The sequence below is a fragment of the Ambystoma mexicanum genome, chromosome 4p (genome assembly GCF_040938575.1).
Source record: "Ambystoma mexicanum isolate Mex_15411 chromosome 4p, UKY_AmexF1_1, whole genome shotgun sequence".
NCBI classification, from domain to species: Eukaryota; Metazoa; Chordata; class Amphibia; order Caudata; family Ambystomatidae; genus Ambystoma; species Ambystoma mexicanum.
This window is the reverse complement of record NC_090927.1, coordinates 441459532-441473877: the sequence shown is the minus strand read 5'-3', so window position 1 is coordinate 441473877 and position 14346 is coordinate 441459532. Positions and strand designations below refer to the sequence as shown.

Below are 14346 nucleotides of genomic sequence, written 5' to 3'. Positions count from 1 at the left end.
AACTCTAAAAGAATAGCATTTTACATTGACCCAATGTGTTTAACATGTAACATTTTGTATTACACCTAGGCCTGCTGTTCATAAATACAATCTTTCTTTTCTACTATGTGAGAACAGAGGTAAATTAATTATGAATCTTATGCACACAGATAGGCCACAGTTAACATAGGAAACCAGTGTTCACTTCTACAAAAAACAAAATAGGCCTTTCTCTTTACAGGCTGTCATTTTATATGATGACAATTAAGTCTCTATATTCCTGATAAACGCAATCTTTCACTTGACTTTATTTCTTAAATGTCAGGCATCATTCCTCTTCATCTTCCAAATATGCTGTATTTCAAATGTATCTTTTCTTTCCACATGCACTGCTGCAGTTTTACATCTGTCAAAGGTGCCTTTTCCCAGTTTACACATAGTCAGCAGCTACCACACCACATATTTCTTTTTGTTTGCCTCCATGGGACACAGTTACAACAATACAGTTCTAAAGCACACTCCTTCAATTCAGTGTCTTTGTATTTTACTAAAGTTGAAATAGGCCCATTGTTATTCATTCACTAGGCCTTTTATCTGAAAACCATATTTTGTACTGGCATTTATATTTCAGTGGAACTCCACATTAGCCAGTGTCACTCTCTCCATCTATGTCACTCTGGGGCTTTTCACCCACAGCAGACACACAAAGTTAAGGAGCTGCAGAATGAGGAAAAAAACGAATAATAGGATAAACCCACATACATTTTCACAGCAACTCAGAAGTTCAAAAGTCTTAAGGGTTGTACACTTAAGCATTTATTAGATTATCGGACCTGGCAATGGAAGGCATTTTTGCTCCAACTCCAAGATCATTTTACATGAAATAAGGTTGCCAGCAGTATTCTTCCTAATATTAGGAAACATATTTAGGGGGTGCTCTGTTCCTTCTGCCATCTTGCTCTTCGTTCAGGCCAGCTCTCGGGTAACTGTGCTGCACAACAAGTTGGCTGCAAAATCCATCTGTGTTCTCTAAAGGACTTAGGTTCCCTCATTGGGGTTCACAAAAGTCAGAAGAAAACTCAGCACCTCTACCCATGTGACTTGCAAAATACAAGCGGTTTAAGGCTCATTATCAAATGCTGCAGAACGATCTTAGTTGTTGATCTTCACATAATGTGTGCTACTTGCATGGGCATCTTATACACAGTTGGTTTATGTGTATTTGGCAGGCCTGTGACACACTCCTATGTTATAGAAACGAAAGGGCAGAGGATTCAATAAAAAATAACCTTACACAGGTGTGCTGGCTGCTACCCTTTAGAAGAGGCTGTGGGGTGCCTGCAATTGGGGCGATTCCATATAGACTATGTGAAAGGTCTGAAAGTAAGGTGATACTTTATTCCTTTTTCACTCATGACGGGCTTGTCATGCCACTGTGGAGGTGGCCTGCAGCTGTGATATGGCTAACAACCAGACCAAAACTCTGATGCGAGTGAGTATCAGCACTTGACTAGATGCACTAACATGGCACTAGCTGTCTCTAGGTGCTAGTGCTTGAGTAGGATACACCTCGGTCCCACAAATCATCTGATTAAACCCTGATCAAATGCACTCATTTGGTGGTTGAGACCCCTGCCATCGAGGGTTCTGCTACCACATCATTGATACCAGTTATTCTTGTGGTTTATCAGATTCTGGCTAAATCCCTCCGTGGGCACACGCTTCCTGACTGCACTTTAACCCCTTTGGTTTTCTACATGTATCCTAACGTGGAAAAGGGAGAAGATTCTCAGATTTGTCTCATTGTGGTTTAAGTGCCAATTACATCTTCAGCTAAGACATACATAACAAGTGCAAGGAGCGAGTTGAGCCCTCTTTTTGCTTAATCCAGTGCTTTCTCAAAAATGTACAATATGGCACAACTATCAGTTTGGAAAACAGACCATGCTATTGTATCATTGGATCCTACTTTATATATAAACAGATCAGATTGCGTCAATTCCCATGGTTCTCAGTTAGGCAAACCTTTATGGTGCACTTTCTCCATATTGTGCTCTAAGGATCCCATCACCACAATTTCCTTTAACAAAGCTGGTCTTTCTTCAACATCTGTGTTAGTTCTCATTTATTCTCATGCTTTGACTGCATTATTAGTTATAATGCAGTGACTGTATCTTAGGCCTGAGATTTTCACTTTCCAGCTGCTGTATCTGCTCCTGAACCACTCATCCTCCAGAATCTTTACAACCACACCTGTCTAGTGTTGTGGTTCCTTCCACTTAATGTAGAGAGCTGTGTTCTGTCCATGTATGCAGAGCAATGAGCAGTGTACTCCCTAGAGCCTATTATTCCTTCCTGAGAGCCCAGCACACCGGAGGCCTTTACTCCAGAGGTTCTGGAAATGATAATGGCAATCAGTTCATTTTTAAGGGAAAATTCTCACTCAAATCCCATTCTTTCTGGAACATATGCCATGTGATGCTCAAAGATGGGTAAATTACCCAAAAATAATTTGCTCAGTCGACTGTCATTTATGGCAACTAAATTAAGTCAACCCAGATCTGATCCACCCTCTTGTGTATGTCCTGTAAAGAATCTGCCAGGTGGAAGTGTAAGAAACCATATCAGAATGATGGCATTGCTTTGCTCCAGGTTGATTTGCCTGCTGTTTTATAGCTGGCTATCATTGGCAGATTTGGGATGAAATGAGCACAGATGTGGTCCTCCATTCTCATGAATATGCTGAGTAATTCCACTTTGGAGAGGCAATTTGGAGAGGCATCCTCTTAGAAGCTGTGCATAAACATGGACCTTACCGCCACTGTTCCTTCTTCTGCGGTCCATGCCATATTCAGATGCAGACACATCTGGCTTAACATCAGGGTATACAATACAGGACTACATTTCTTGATCACCTTTTCAGACAAAACATGGCACTCACCCTCCACAGATTAACTCTTTCAGCAATTAAAGGTAATAGGGGCTTGGCCAAATTCATAAGTGCTATTTCTTCTACTACTTTATGCCTTTCTGGCATAATATCGAGGCACATAAGCAAATGAAACACTGCCTTAAGAAACTTATCTATTGTTCAAAAGTAAACCTTGCCATGAAGTCCACCTGCCAAGTGGAATAAGGCTGTCTTTTCTAGATACTGAACAATCAAAGAGGATTATTCTCCCTGCTTGGCCAAATACCTCCCGTTTTGCTGCCGCTGTTGAAAAATGTCACCTCCTATCTCATCTGAGGATGGGACCCACTTCTTTTGTGCTTAACACCACGCTTTACCCGCTAGCCTTACTTCCAAGAGGTTATTTGGTTTCCCATTTTGCTAATGGATGGCTCAAGAACACACCAACTCTCGAACACGGTTCAAGGGCTTTTATTGAACTACTTGAGAAGGGGCTTACTAATAGCCCTCCCTCTCATCTCCTGTTGGCTTTTCTCTCCCTAGCCCCGGCATCCATAAATCCCAGAATGGCAACAAGTGATTGGTAATCCCTACTATCAAATAGCTGACTGACTAATTGAGACGGACTATAGGCACATGCCTTATCTTGCTGACTCCTTATGGGATCTTCTACAGGGATTAAATCCAGGGGTCCCATAAGAATAGCAATGGCAGTAAAAACTGGGTTAAGGGCCTTCCAATTGCCCAGATTTCATTTGGGTTTTCCTCGCAAAGCCTTATACTACTCACCCTTATCTTCTCGCCATCTCTTTTCCCTTTGATCTACTTTCTTCCCCACTCTTCCTCCCTCTATCTTTCCCCTCTCTCCCTCTTCTGTTCCTTCAGTGTTTTTCTACTACACCCTCCTTTCACTACTCTCCCTTCTGATCACTCTCACTTACCCCTTATGCTCACTACTCCCTCTACTAACTGCTTCCTGCTGTTCTGACTCCACTATTTCCCCTTACCGACTTTCCACTCCCACACTCTTCTACTCTCTCCTCTAAACTCTCCTTCCACACCACTACACTCTCCTCCCAGAGTCACCCTCCTTTCACTCCATAGGTCACCTTGCCCAACCACTCTCTCATGCCTCCTACACTCTCCTTTAGTCTCACTCACTCACCCTACACACTCTCACACACCTAGGTACCACTTTCTCTCACCAACCAATACCTCACCTTGCACATGCCTCCTATAGTTCTCCTTCATGCTCTGCTGCACCATCCTTTTTCTGCCTGCTCTCTTGGTCTGCCTTCCCCTCCGTTGACCTTGCTCGAGCAACCCACAATGCCATGTCCTTTCTTCCCTCTTTTATCCTTCCCCATCTCCCTTGACTGAACCTCTGTGTTATCCGGTTCGCCAGGCTAATTGCTGCCTTTATTTTCCCCATGGACTGGTTTACAGACATCAGAGAACATACAATGGGCCTTATGTCCCACCCCCTTTTCATACTCAGTGCTCCTGGCTCTAGGCAATGGTGGCTGCTACAATTATAGTCCATTTTAAAGTTGAATTGAGCATCTGGATTGCTGGTTTGACTGGCGCAGTGCTCTGCCGCTTTTGCTCCACCACTTTTGGTAGCTCTAGTCCTACAGGACAATTAGAGCAACACTTGCCAGCATGTTACACAGCAGGTATGTGGCAAGCAGAAATGGTACTTGGTACATACATGCAGGCACATGCAGGTGAGCCAGAGACTGGGGTCCTCCAAATCCCACACCCCACCACTCGGGTAGGACTGACTCTGGCAAGTGCCCTGGTAGGCCTCCAGCCCAAGGTTGAGAGGGTTCCTCATTCCCTCATGACAAGAAATCTCTACTTGCAGTTAAAGAGAAATATTCAATGGGGCACTTCCCCTGCACGTGCAGTGCTGTGCGTAGGCTTTAAAATGAGATACGTACTGATCCAAATCTTTCCTCACTGGGAATACAGCCTGCTTGCAGCTTGTCCATCCTCTGCTCATCACCTGACACCTCCATCTCCACTCACTAGTGTTGTGAGGCCTAATGTAATTATTTTGAAACTCACTGGCTTCGGTCGTAAAATGGGCCGGCACTTGAGCCTCTCGGAGTTGAAAGAAATGTTCTAGTAAGCAACCGTGGAGACTCCACCAACACCAGGCCCTCTGCTGCCCTCGGAGCCAGGTTTCCTTGTCACAGTTTCCCTGCTGTCAGTGACAGAAGTGGTAGCAGAGGTTGTCCTCTTCACCACCAAAACATCTCACTCTGGTTTATATCAGGTAATAATGTCCCCAAACATCATTTCCCCATACATAATGTCACCCTGAGAAGCCATTGGTGACATTACATATCGTGACATTATGTATGGGGACAGGTTGCAGGGATGTCCCCTGCTCCCCTTGTAAAAAATAATAATAATTGGGGATTGCTAGGGTGACCCCTGCATGTTCAATGTAATAATGTCTCTGCAAAAAAGAGCAACTTTTTTGTCAGGAGACATTTTTGCGGGGACATTATTACATGGAACCCTCTGGGTAATATACAAGTATTATACATGTTTCAATTAGGCTCCCACTAATTGATTGCAGATTGCTTCCTTCATTCATCTATTATTCACTTTTTTCTATCTCACCACAGATGGTGCTCACTTTTACTGTTCAATCCCCACACTGCCCTTGCAGACAGGAAATCAGAAGGCTCTTTAAGTCAGTAGCTGGGTGGCATACTTACTCACCTGCTCGCTGCTACATGCTAATGATTTATCACACCTTTCAATTGATATATCAGTCCTTTCAATGAGTCTTAACCACTGGTATTGCTCTGGGCAAACTTCCCCACCACAATTTTTAGCCTTTAGCCCGCCTATGCAATTGCAGAAGGGCACCAGCCATATGCAAATCAGTATTATAACTGCCACCAATGGGAGCAGACCAACCCTACCTCACCTCTACATGGAAACACAAGCATCCCCAGACCTGTTTCAACCTTGTTGGGATTATCAGTGAGGTGAAGCTTTGTTTCCTATGGCACAGCAAGCAAGGTGCCCACGTCTGAGCATAGCCTCCCTCACTTAGGGAGACAAACTATAACCCAAAATGTTATGGATGGAAGGTTTTGAAGTAGTATTGACCACTGTCATTGTTCTGGGCCACCCTCTCCCCACCACCGTTTTTTAATAGTCTGCAACATTGTAGAAGGGTACCAGTCATGCACGCGATGTGTGCGGCCTGCTCTGCTCTACACAGCCCATTCACTCACATGTGTGTTCGGGTGCGCAGATCAACATCTTCTCCCTCTCTTCCTCCCTCCACACATCCTTCCTTCACTCACTTGTTCACTCACTAAATCATTTGCACTCACTCATGGATTTCTTCCTCAACTTTCAGACACTTTCACCTACAATCTCTGAACTTTATCAATCACATATATTTTCAACAAGCAAGAAATTCACTCAGTCACCCCTTCCAAAGAATACATGTTCGTCATCCATAACATTACTCATTCGTTTACATCTTCTAGAAAACAGATATTGGACCATCCTCACTCAGGCGCTCATAACATATTTTTAGATAATGTTCAGTCCATCCTTTCTGATCTGTTGAATGCTGAAGATTTGTTGAATGCTGAATGAGTATATTATTAATGTCGTTTTACTTTTGTGTACATACATTTCCTGTATTAATATGTTCAGTATCTTCTAGAAAACAGATATTGGACCATCCTCACTCAGGCGCTTATAACATATTTTTAGATAATGTTCAGTCCATCCTTTCTGATCTGTTGAATGCTGAAGATTTGTTGAATGCTGAATGAGTATATTATTAATGTCGTTTTACTTTTGTGTACATACATTTCCTGTATTAATATGTTCAGTATCTTGACACATGGTTAATGTATAGAATAAGATGTCTAGGCGCACTTGTTAATGCTTCTTTTCCTTTTTTAAATGTACCCCTATATCTAGTAAACCTATTCAATTCAAAGGGCCCTTCCCTCATCTGACTGGTCCAGCTGACGGAGGCCTTTCTAACTCTTGCCCGCAACAATCTTCTTTCTACCCCACTTCAGACAGGTAGAGGCCTTGTTTTTCCTTTCGTAGACATGTACTTAACACCACAATACATTAACAAAATGTTTTCTTTGTGAAACCTTTATTTTTTTAATCTATTAACTTATGATGCTGTTCTCAGAAATGCCTGCATGGATTTCCATTTCTATTTTATGCTTGTGTGGTCTCCTGCCTGCACAGACTCCCCAATTCCTTTATTTGTGTTTCGGCCACCTTGATGGCCACATTTTTAAAATTAAGTTTTGTTTACAGAACAGCCTTTCTCTTCTGAAGCCCCGTGCCCACACTATCCGGATGAAATCTAGAACATTTTTTTTTAAAAAAAACCTTTGAAATTAACTACATCCTCTCTTCGCTCAGGCGTACTCTGCAATACAACCAATTGTTGTTTTCAGATGTTTTTCCGTTGGCATTGTACCTGCCATATATGGTGCTTGGACATCTACTAAACTGGCAACTCCAAATATTAATACGTGATGAAAAGGTTGTGCATAGACCTTCAGCAAAGCCTTGAGATGTGTCCCAAACTTTCCATGACTTTTGCTGATCTTAAACATTTCATGTGCTGTACTATTAGTATTTTGGCCTTGACGAATTAACAGAAATAACTGGACCACTAATTGGCTCATATTTGCATTGGCGTCTGCCTCATGCAAATCTGGACCCTCCTTTGTTTCCCCTATCTCCAAGTACAAATATCCATTATAGTGAGGATCGTGGTAAATCACCAAAATATGACTAGCCTTGAGCTGGTCTTATTTTAAATGTTCTTCTCTTTGAAACTTGAGCATGTGTGGGGCCTGGTAAGGTGACCCATTCCTCAACAAAAAAGTTTGCTCCTCAGACTGCCTATGCAAGGGAAGTGAAGAAAGGTATCACAACACCCACCTTCATCCAGCAAATACCTGTCTGTTCTGCAGTCCTTTGGGCCACTGGGTGGGAATGGTTGGCCAGGTCATTCTGCAGTCAGTCTTCAAGGCCTTACCATCCAGGGGAAGTATTTTGTTTGGTGATGTGTATTCATCAGTCTTTTTATGGTGCGCTACAAGAAGTCTTGCATGTAGTTAAAAGTGTTTGTAGTTCTTGCAGTTGGTGCAAAGCTGGAAGTTTGCTCAGATAATGAGCAGATGCAGTTATTTTGTTTGGAGTTTGAAGAGCAGTGAGAGGAGATTTTTGGACTGGGGTGCCTGCTCATCTAGGGGGTGGTGGTCTCAGTCCATTGTTCAGTGGGGCGAAACCTACACGTCTCTGCCCTGCATGCAAAAACTCGACACACCTAGACCTGGACTGTTGCCAGTCCAAGTAGAGGGATGACATTGGGAGGCTTTCCTACCCTCGCCTTGTAGTCACATGAGCCTCAAGAGAGCTCCGGTAGGATCCAAAATGTTTTTCTGGGCCCTGGCAATGCTTGGCAGCTAGTAGAATAGACACATCTCACTCACCTCCCTTGACAATGAACAAACACATTCTGCAAGCACACAGAGCAGGCTAGGTCTTTGGAACCTGTAAGTGCAATGTGCAGGAGTTGTCTGCCTGGGAGCTCCTGATGTCTGCAACGAGATATAAATACATGTCTGTAGCGTTCTGGGAGTCTGGATACCGCTTTGCCCGATTCTTGTCTCTTCTGGGGGCTCTCTGCACAATGCAGCCTTTCCCCAACCATCTCCTCCTGATTGATAGTTCACTTCTTCTTTTAAAAAAGGGTAGCCAGGGAAAAATTGGGCTTTCAAGGGGGGTTAAGTCCGTTTAGCAGGGACCTTCCCGCTGGTGTTATAGTTTCATGAACTACTGCAAAGCGAGTGGATGCCACTATTTGAAAGCATACTTTTATGTTTGGATGCTGTGCTTTGTCTAAACATTGCTTGCTTAGGAAGATGCACTTGACACTTAAGTTTGAGGATGAGTTTTATGTTGGCTGTACCGCCTCAGAGATTTTAAGAAGGGCATAAACTGCACACACTGATGGTGTTGAGGTCAACGAGTATTTGCTGTGAAGAATGGCTAGTGCACTTCTTTTGATGCATGTTTGAAAGCGTGTTATCCTATGGATTTTCAGAAACATATTTATATATTCCATTTAATAGGATTAAAACAGCAAAGTTGCTTCTTTCGGATTGGACCACATGCTTCTTTTATACCACTCTTTAGGTTCTCCCCCATTTTTTCATTTTATATTTATTATGTTTGATTGCAGAGGTGTGGTGGGCCACTTGCTACAAATGTACAAAAGTCCTCTTTGGCATTATGATCTATCCCTTTCTGGTCGAGTCTGATCTCGAAACTGCTGTACTCGTGACCCATACAATGTCACAGGATGCCAGCTCCTACGATCTTGTAGACAGGCAAATGGATAAAGTATTTTTTGCATTTACTCCATCAAAAGCATAATTATTGAAGATTTGCTACAGTGCTTTGAAGAGTTCCAAGCCAAGATTTCGGATTCTCTGCAGTCGTAATTCACTGCCATGAAAGCAGATTTGAAACAAAAAAGGCGATGAACTGCTGGAGAACCTTTCGAGCGTGGCTCAACATTTAGAAATTCAATGTGAGGACCTTGAGAATCTCTTACAGTGATCTAATATCAGAATCAAATATCTACCAGAAACCATTGAGAACAAAGACTTAAAAGAAACTGTACAGAACCTCCTCAGGGACATCTTGGGAGAAAACCCGGAGGTGGCAACCCCTATAGACAGAATGCATAGGGTGGGTCCCAAGCAGAGAGAGCATGGTTCTAGAGCCAGAGATGTGCCGGGGACGATGTCAGTATACAGCCAGAAGGCGAGGATCTTATATGCCGCAAGAACGGCTGCAGCAATAAAGGTGAATGGCACGGAAATCCTCCTATTTTAGGACATTGCACAATCTACGCTGATCAAACATCGAGCAATGGGCCCGTTGACTAAGGCTCTCATACACCAAGAAGATACAACATAAATTGACTTTCCCGTTTGGTCTCCTATTCACACAGGAAGGTAAACGGCACAGAATCAAAACATATGAAGAGGGGATGGCCCTTCTGCAAATTGGCGAGAAAGACCAGCAAGGCACAGCAAAAGGCATGAAACGGGTTCTGCCAAAGAGGAGACCTTGGGAATGGAAAAAGGTGGCAAGAAAGGACAAACGAGATTGCTTGGAGCTGCGATGGAAACTCCATCCTAGCTGGCCATTAAGGTTTATGCAGAGAGAAGGCCAGGTTGGACAGTCATAAGCCGGCCATGGTGGGAGATGGGGGGGGTGGGATTTTGACAGTATAGGGTTTGATCTCGGTAGGGGTTAGTTCCACCCTACATATTATCTCTGGGTTATTTGGTGAGTCAATTCCGGTAGGATGGTCCACTTGGATTCACTAGGAACTTTGGCTCGCACCAGAGGGGAGGGTGTGGGTGCGTGTAGAGGTGGGATAGGGGGTGGTGGGGTAGAGGGAGGAGAAGGGGGTGGAGGATCAGTGGAGGGAGCAGATCCAAGTACTGGGGAGTAGGGATGCCTAGGGTGCATGGGAATTTTGGTACAGGGCTTTCAAGCTCATGCTTAAGGAATACTATTCGGCCGGGGCAGGCGATGTTCTCCAACAATGGGGTCTGGCATAGATTCACATGCTCATGAATATTCCCAGTCGTCAGGCTGGGAATCCCCGCTTAAAGAAAAAACAGCTTCACTTTCACTTTAAAACTGTATTTGTCCTCTAAACCAATCACTGTCCTCTGGGTCATACTGCCCCCATCCAATGACAGTCCTCTCCCTAAGCCCCGCCTCTGGCAGCCATCTTCAGATTTTTACGGCACGCTTCAGTGTTGGGAGCCCTGGAGTTGCTCTCCGAGCTATTTTGTACTTTTTTCCAAGTTTTCCACGGAAAAGTTCTATTTTTGTTTCATCAGAGCCTGTGTGCTCCTTTCTTCATCCGCCGGAAATGGGGATCCGTTGTCGGTGAAGTTGCTGCCCCTCAAGGACGATGGTTCGTCGAAGTTACTGGAAGGCGGTCTTGGGCCTACTTTGCTCCCTCCAACCATAACCGAGGAGAAAAGGAGGGAAGGACACTTTTCTGGCCCTGCACCCAATTCAGGCTGAGGAACGTCTTTGTGGAGGACAAACATCTAAAGTGTTTATATTGCCTGCACGTGGACCACAACGAGGATGGGTGCAAGATATACCTGGACTTCTCGAAGAAGACGAATAAAGACAGGTGTTGTAGGCTGGCAGCATGGCACAAGTCGAGCAAGGCCTCTGACTCGTGCTCCAAGCAGACCCAGGACTGGTCGGTCTGCGGAGCGGTCTCACTCCGGGAGGAGGTAGAAGTCATTTGAGGGTGCCCCATCCGTGGGTGTCGAAGACAAAGCCAAGAACCTCAAAACAGATTCTGCCGCTGATGCAGGCCGCAGGTCGGATAGACAACCATCGCCGTCGCCATCCGCCTCCTTAGCCAGCCTGCCATCGGGTTCCTCCTCAAAGAGGAAGTCCTCCAACCCGACCAAGTTATAGGAGAAATCAGAACACAGGCCGGAGGAAGAGAAGAAGGCCTCACAGGCTCATCAGGCGCAGCCGAAAACGCTGTCGACCGCTTCGCTGACATCCTCTGTGGCGACTGCTGCGGCGAGTGGTTCAACCAGGCGAGGGTGGTCCATACAGCTCCGAGAGTATCCCTGCCTCCCAGGCACAACATGGCCGACAAGGCAGTGGCAAAGGCTGCGGGCACCCCTGGCGGTGGAAAGGCACTGGTTATTGTCCCGGTACACGGCCCTCAGGAGGAAAAATTGAGGGGGCGAAGAGGCCCCAAAGCAGCCCTCCATGGTTCATGTTCACCCAATGGACATCTCATCCATGGACGACGACGACCAAGCGTCTGGCCACACAGTCCATAAGGAGGGCGACAGAGCAGGGCCTAGCATTCTGTCAATCCCTCTTCAGCCAAAGGACATATCTTTGGACACCCTGTCAACTCTCTACACCCTATTGATGGAGATCCAGCAGATGTTACCTCCAGCACCGGCACCTGTTGTTCCGCAGGCCCCTGATCAGCCTCCATGCAAGAAGAGAAATCGTCACCCGCCGCATTAGACATTAGACACTACCAGCGGACCCGGATACACACACGGACACTGGTACGGAGATGGCCGCCAAAACTGACAAGCATGTGCACTTTGTCCTGGCAGATGGCGAATCGCTGCCCCTGGATGCCCCACCATACGAGGTGGAATCATTCCACTCGATCTCCAAGGCCTCCGAGCTGTTACAGCTGGTGCCCCAGGAAACCAAAAAGGATGGCTTGCTTTATCAGCAACGGGAGTCCAAGAGGAAGACGATGATGGCCGTACCCTTTTTGAGCGACATTTGGGATGAAGGCCTGGCCCTCATGAAGAACTCATGCATGGCTCCAACCAAACGGGACAGGTTTGGAGAAGAAATACAGGGTGCAGGATTCCGCACCCAAGTGTTTGAGGTCACAACCGTCGCTGGATTCGGTAGTGTCGACCACCGCAAGAAAAAGTTCAGCCAACCGGCATCCGCATCATCAGTCCTTCTGGACAATGATAGAAGGAAGTTGGACGGTTCTTCGTAAACTGTCCAAAGTCCTGCTTAACGCCATTGCAGAATGCGCTCTTCCTCTGCGCCAGACTCAACACAGTGGCCTGCCTGGCGTCACCCTTGGAGGAGAGGCTAGCAGCCATTCAAGGGAAGGTGCAGCGACTGTTGTTGGTGAAGACGGTCACGATTCGGGCTATCAAGATGTTGCTGGGCATGATGGCGTACTGCATCTACCTCGTCCATTTCTGCAGGTTGGATACAAGTGTCCAGGATTTTTGCAAACAAGATCCCTCTCAACGAAGAGTCCCGCCAGGTGGGGGGTGCGCTCCCACATCGCCCAGGGGATGGGATTTGAAACCCCGCCATACCAGGAGATGGTCACTGTGGATGCCTCTCTGGAGGGTTGGGGGGCTCTCACTGGACGTCTAGACGCCAGAGGTCTTCAACATCTTCAACATCAACATCCTGGAGCTACGGGCAGTGTTCTGGGCCCTCAAGTCTTTCCTATCATTTCTGAAGGGCAAGGTGGTGAGGATCTTCACGGACAACACCACCACCATGTTCTACATCAGGAAGCAAGGGGGCACTTGATCCCCAGCGCTCTCTAAGAAAGCTCAGGGATTGTGGCACTGGGCCATCGGACAGGGGATGTTCCTTGTCCCACTCCACCTGGAAGGCGTCAAGAACACCATCACAGACTCCCTTAGCAGGGAACTGCATGCCTGCCTGGATTAGGTGGACCGTCTGTTCGTCAAATGGGGCAGACCCCCATTTAATTTTTTTGCCACAGCAGCAAACTCCAAATGCCAGAAGTTTGCCAGCAGATTCCACCAACCGAGGAGCTTGGGGGGAGGTGCGTTCTCCTTCCCGTGGGAGGGTCTGTTTCTGTACGCTTTCCTCCTGTTTCCTCTCCTGTTACGTGTGATCAACACACTAAGACAGTGTCAGTGCAGGATGATACTCATCGCCCCGGCGTGGCCAAGGCAGATTTGGTATCCGGTCCTACTCAGCCTGTCAGCGCTGCCTCCAGTCAAGTTGCTGGTACTTCCGGGTCTGCTAACCATAGAGGGAGGTCCAATCCTTCATCACAATCCAGGAACCCTGAACCTGAAGGCATGGCTCCTGCAGCCTTAGAGCTTGGGGGTTATGAGCTGCCAGCAGACTGCAGGGAGGTACTCACCAAAGCCAGGGCGTCTTCAACACTAAAGTGCTACGGCCATAAGTGGAAGTTTTTTTCGACGTGGTGACGGTCGCAGAAGATTACCCCTCTGAGGGTCACGGCCCCACATATTCTTCCATACTTGATTTCCCTGGCAAATGCTGGTCTGGCTCATGCGTCCATCAAGGTACACCTGGCGACCATCTCACGCTACACCAGGTCACCTGGGAGATCTTTGTTGTGGTCCCACAGACTCGTAAAAGGAGTTTCTCAAGGGGCTTTTTCGATCCTTCACGCCGGTGAAGGTGCCTCCCCCAGCTTGCTAACTCAATGCAGTCCTGACAAGACTTATGGGGGCACCCTTCAAACCTATGCATCGAGCCCCAATCAAGGTTTCTCTTGTGTAAGACGGCATTCCTCGTGGCCATCACCTCAGCCAGACGTGTGGGTGAGATCCAGGCCCTGTCTTGCAAGCAGCCATATCTGACTTTCCAAGAATCGAGGGTGGCGCTGCGTACGCACCCCTCTTTCATGCCTAAGGTTCAGTCAGAATCCCACTCAGTTTGGTGTTACCTGTTTTATTCCTGAAACCTTTGTCGCCGGCATCGAGGACCTTGCATTCGCTGGATGTTTCTCGTGCCTTGGAAGTTCTACTTGGCATGCACAACGTGTTTTTTGGAAAGTTTCTCAATTGTTTGTGAAC

The 14346-nt window shown here is 46.3% G+C and overlaps 1 protein-coding gene across 6 annotated transcripts in view; it reads left to right on the top strand.

Annotated features, from left to right (window-relative positions):
• The window catches only part of LPIN1 (lipin 1), a 369397-nt gene that overhangs the window by 126120 nt on the left and 228931 nt on the right, over window positions 1–14346 (top strand). For 4 of the 6 annotated variants that reach the window (XM_069605950.1, XM_069605951.1, XM_069605953.1 and 1 more), the window contains exon 6: window positions 6857–6964. The exons of the other annotated variants lie outside the window; for them this stretch is intronic. In XM_069605950.1, coding sequence (XP_069462051.1) covers window positions 6857–6964 — 108 coding nt within the window. The remainder of the gene's footprint in view (window positions 1–6856; window positions 6965–14346) is intronic. 6 annotated transcript variants of the gene reach the window in all.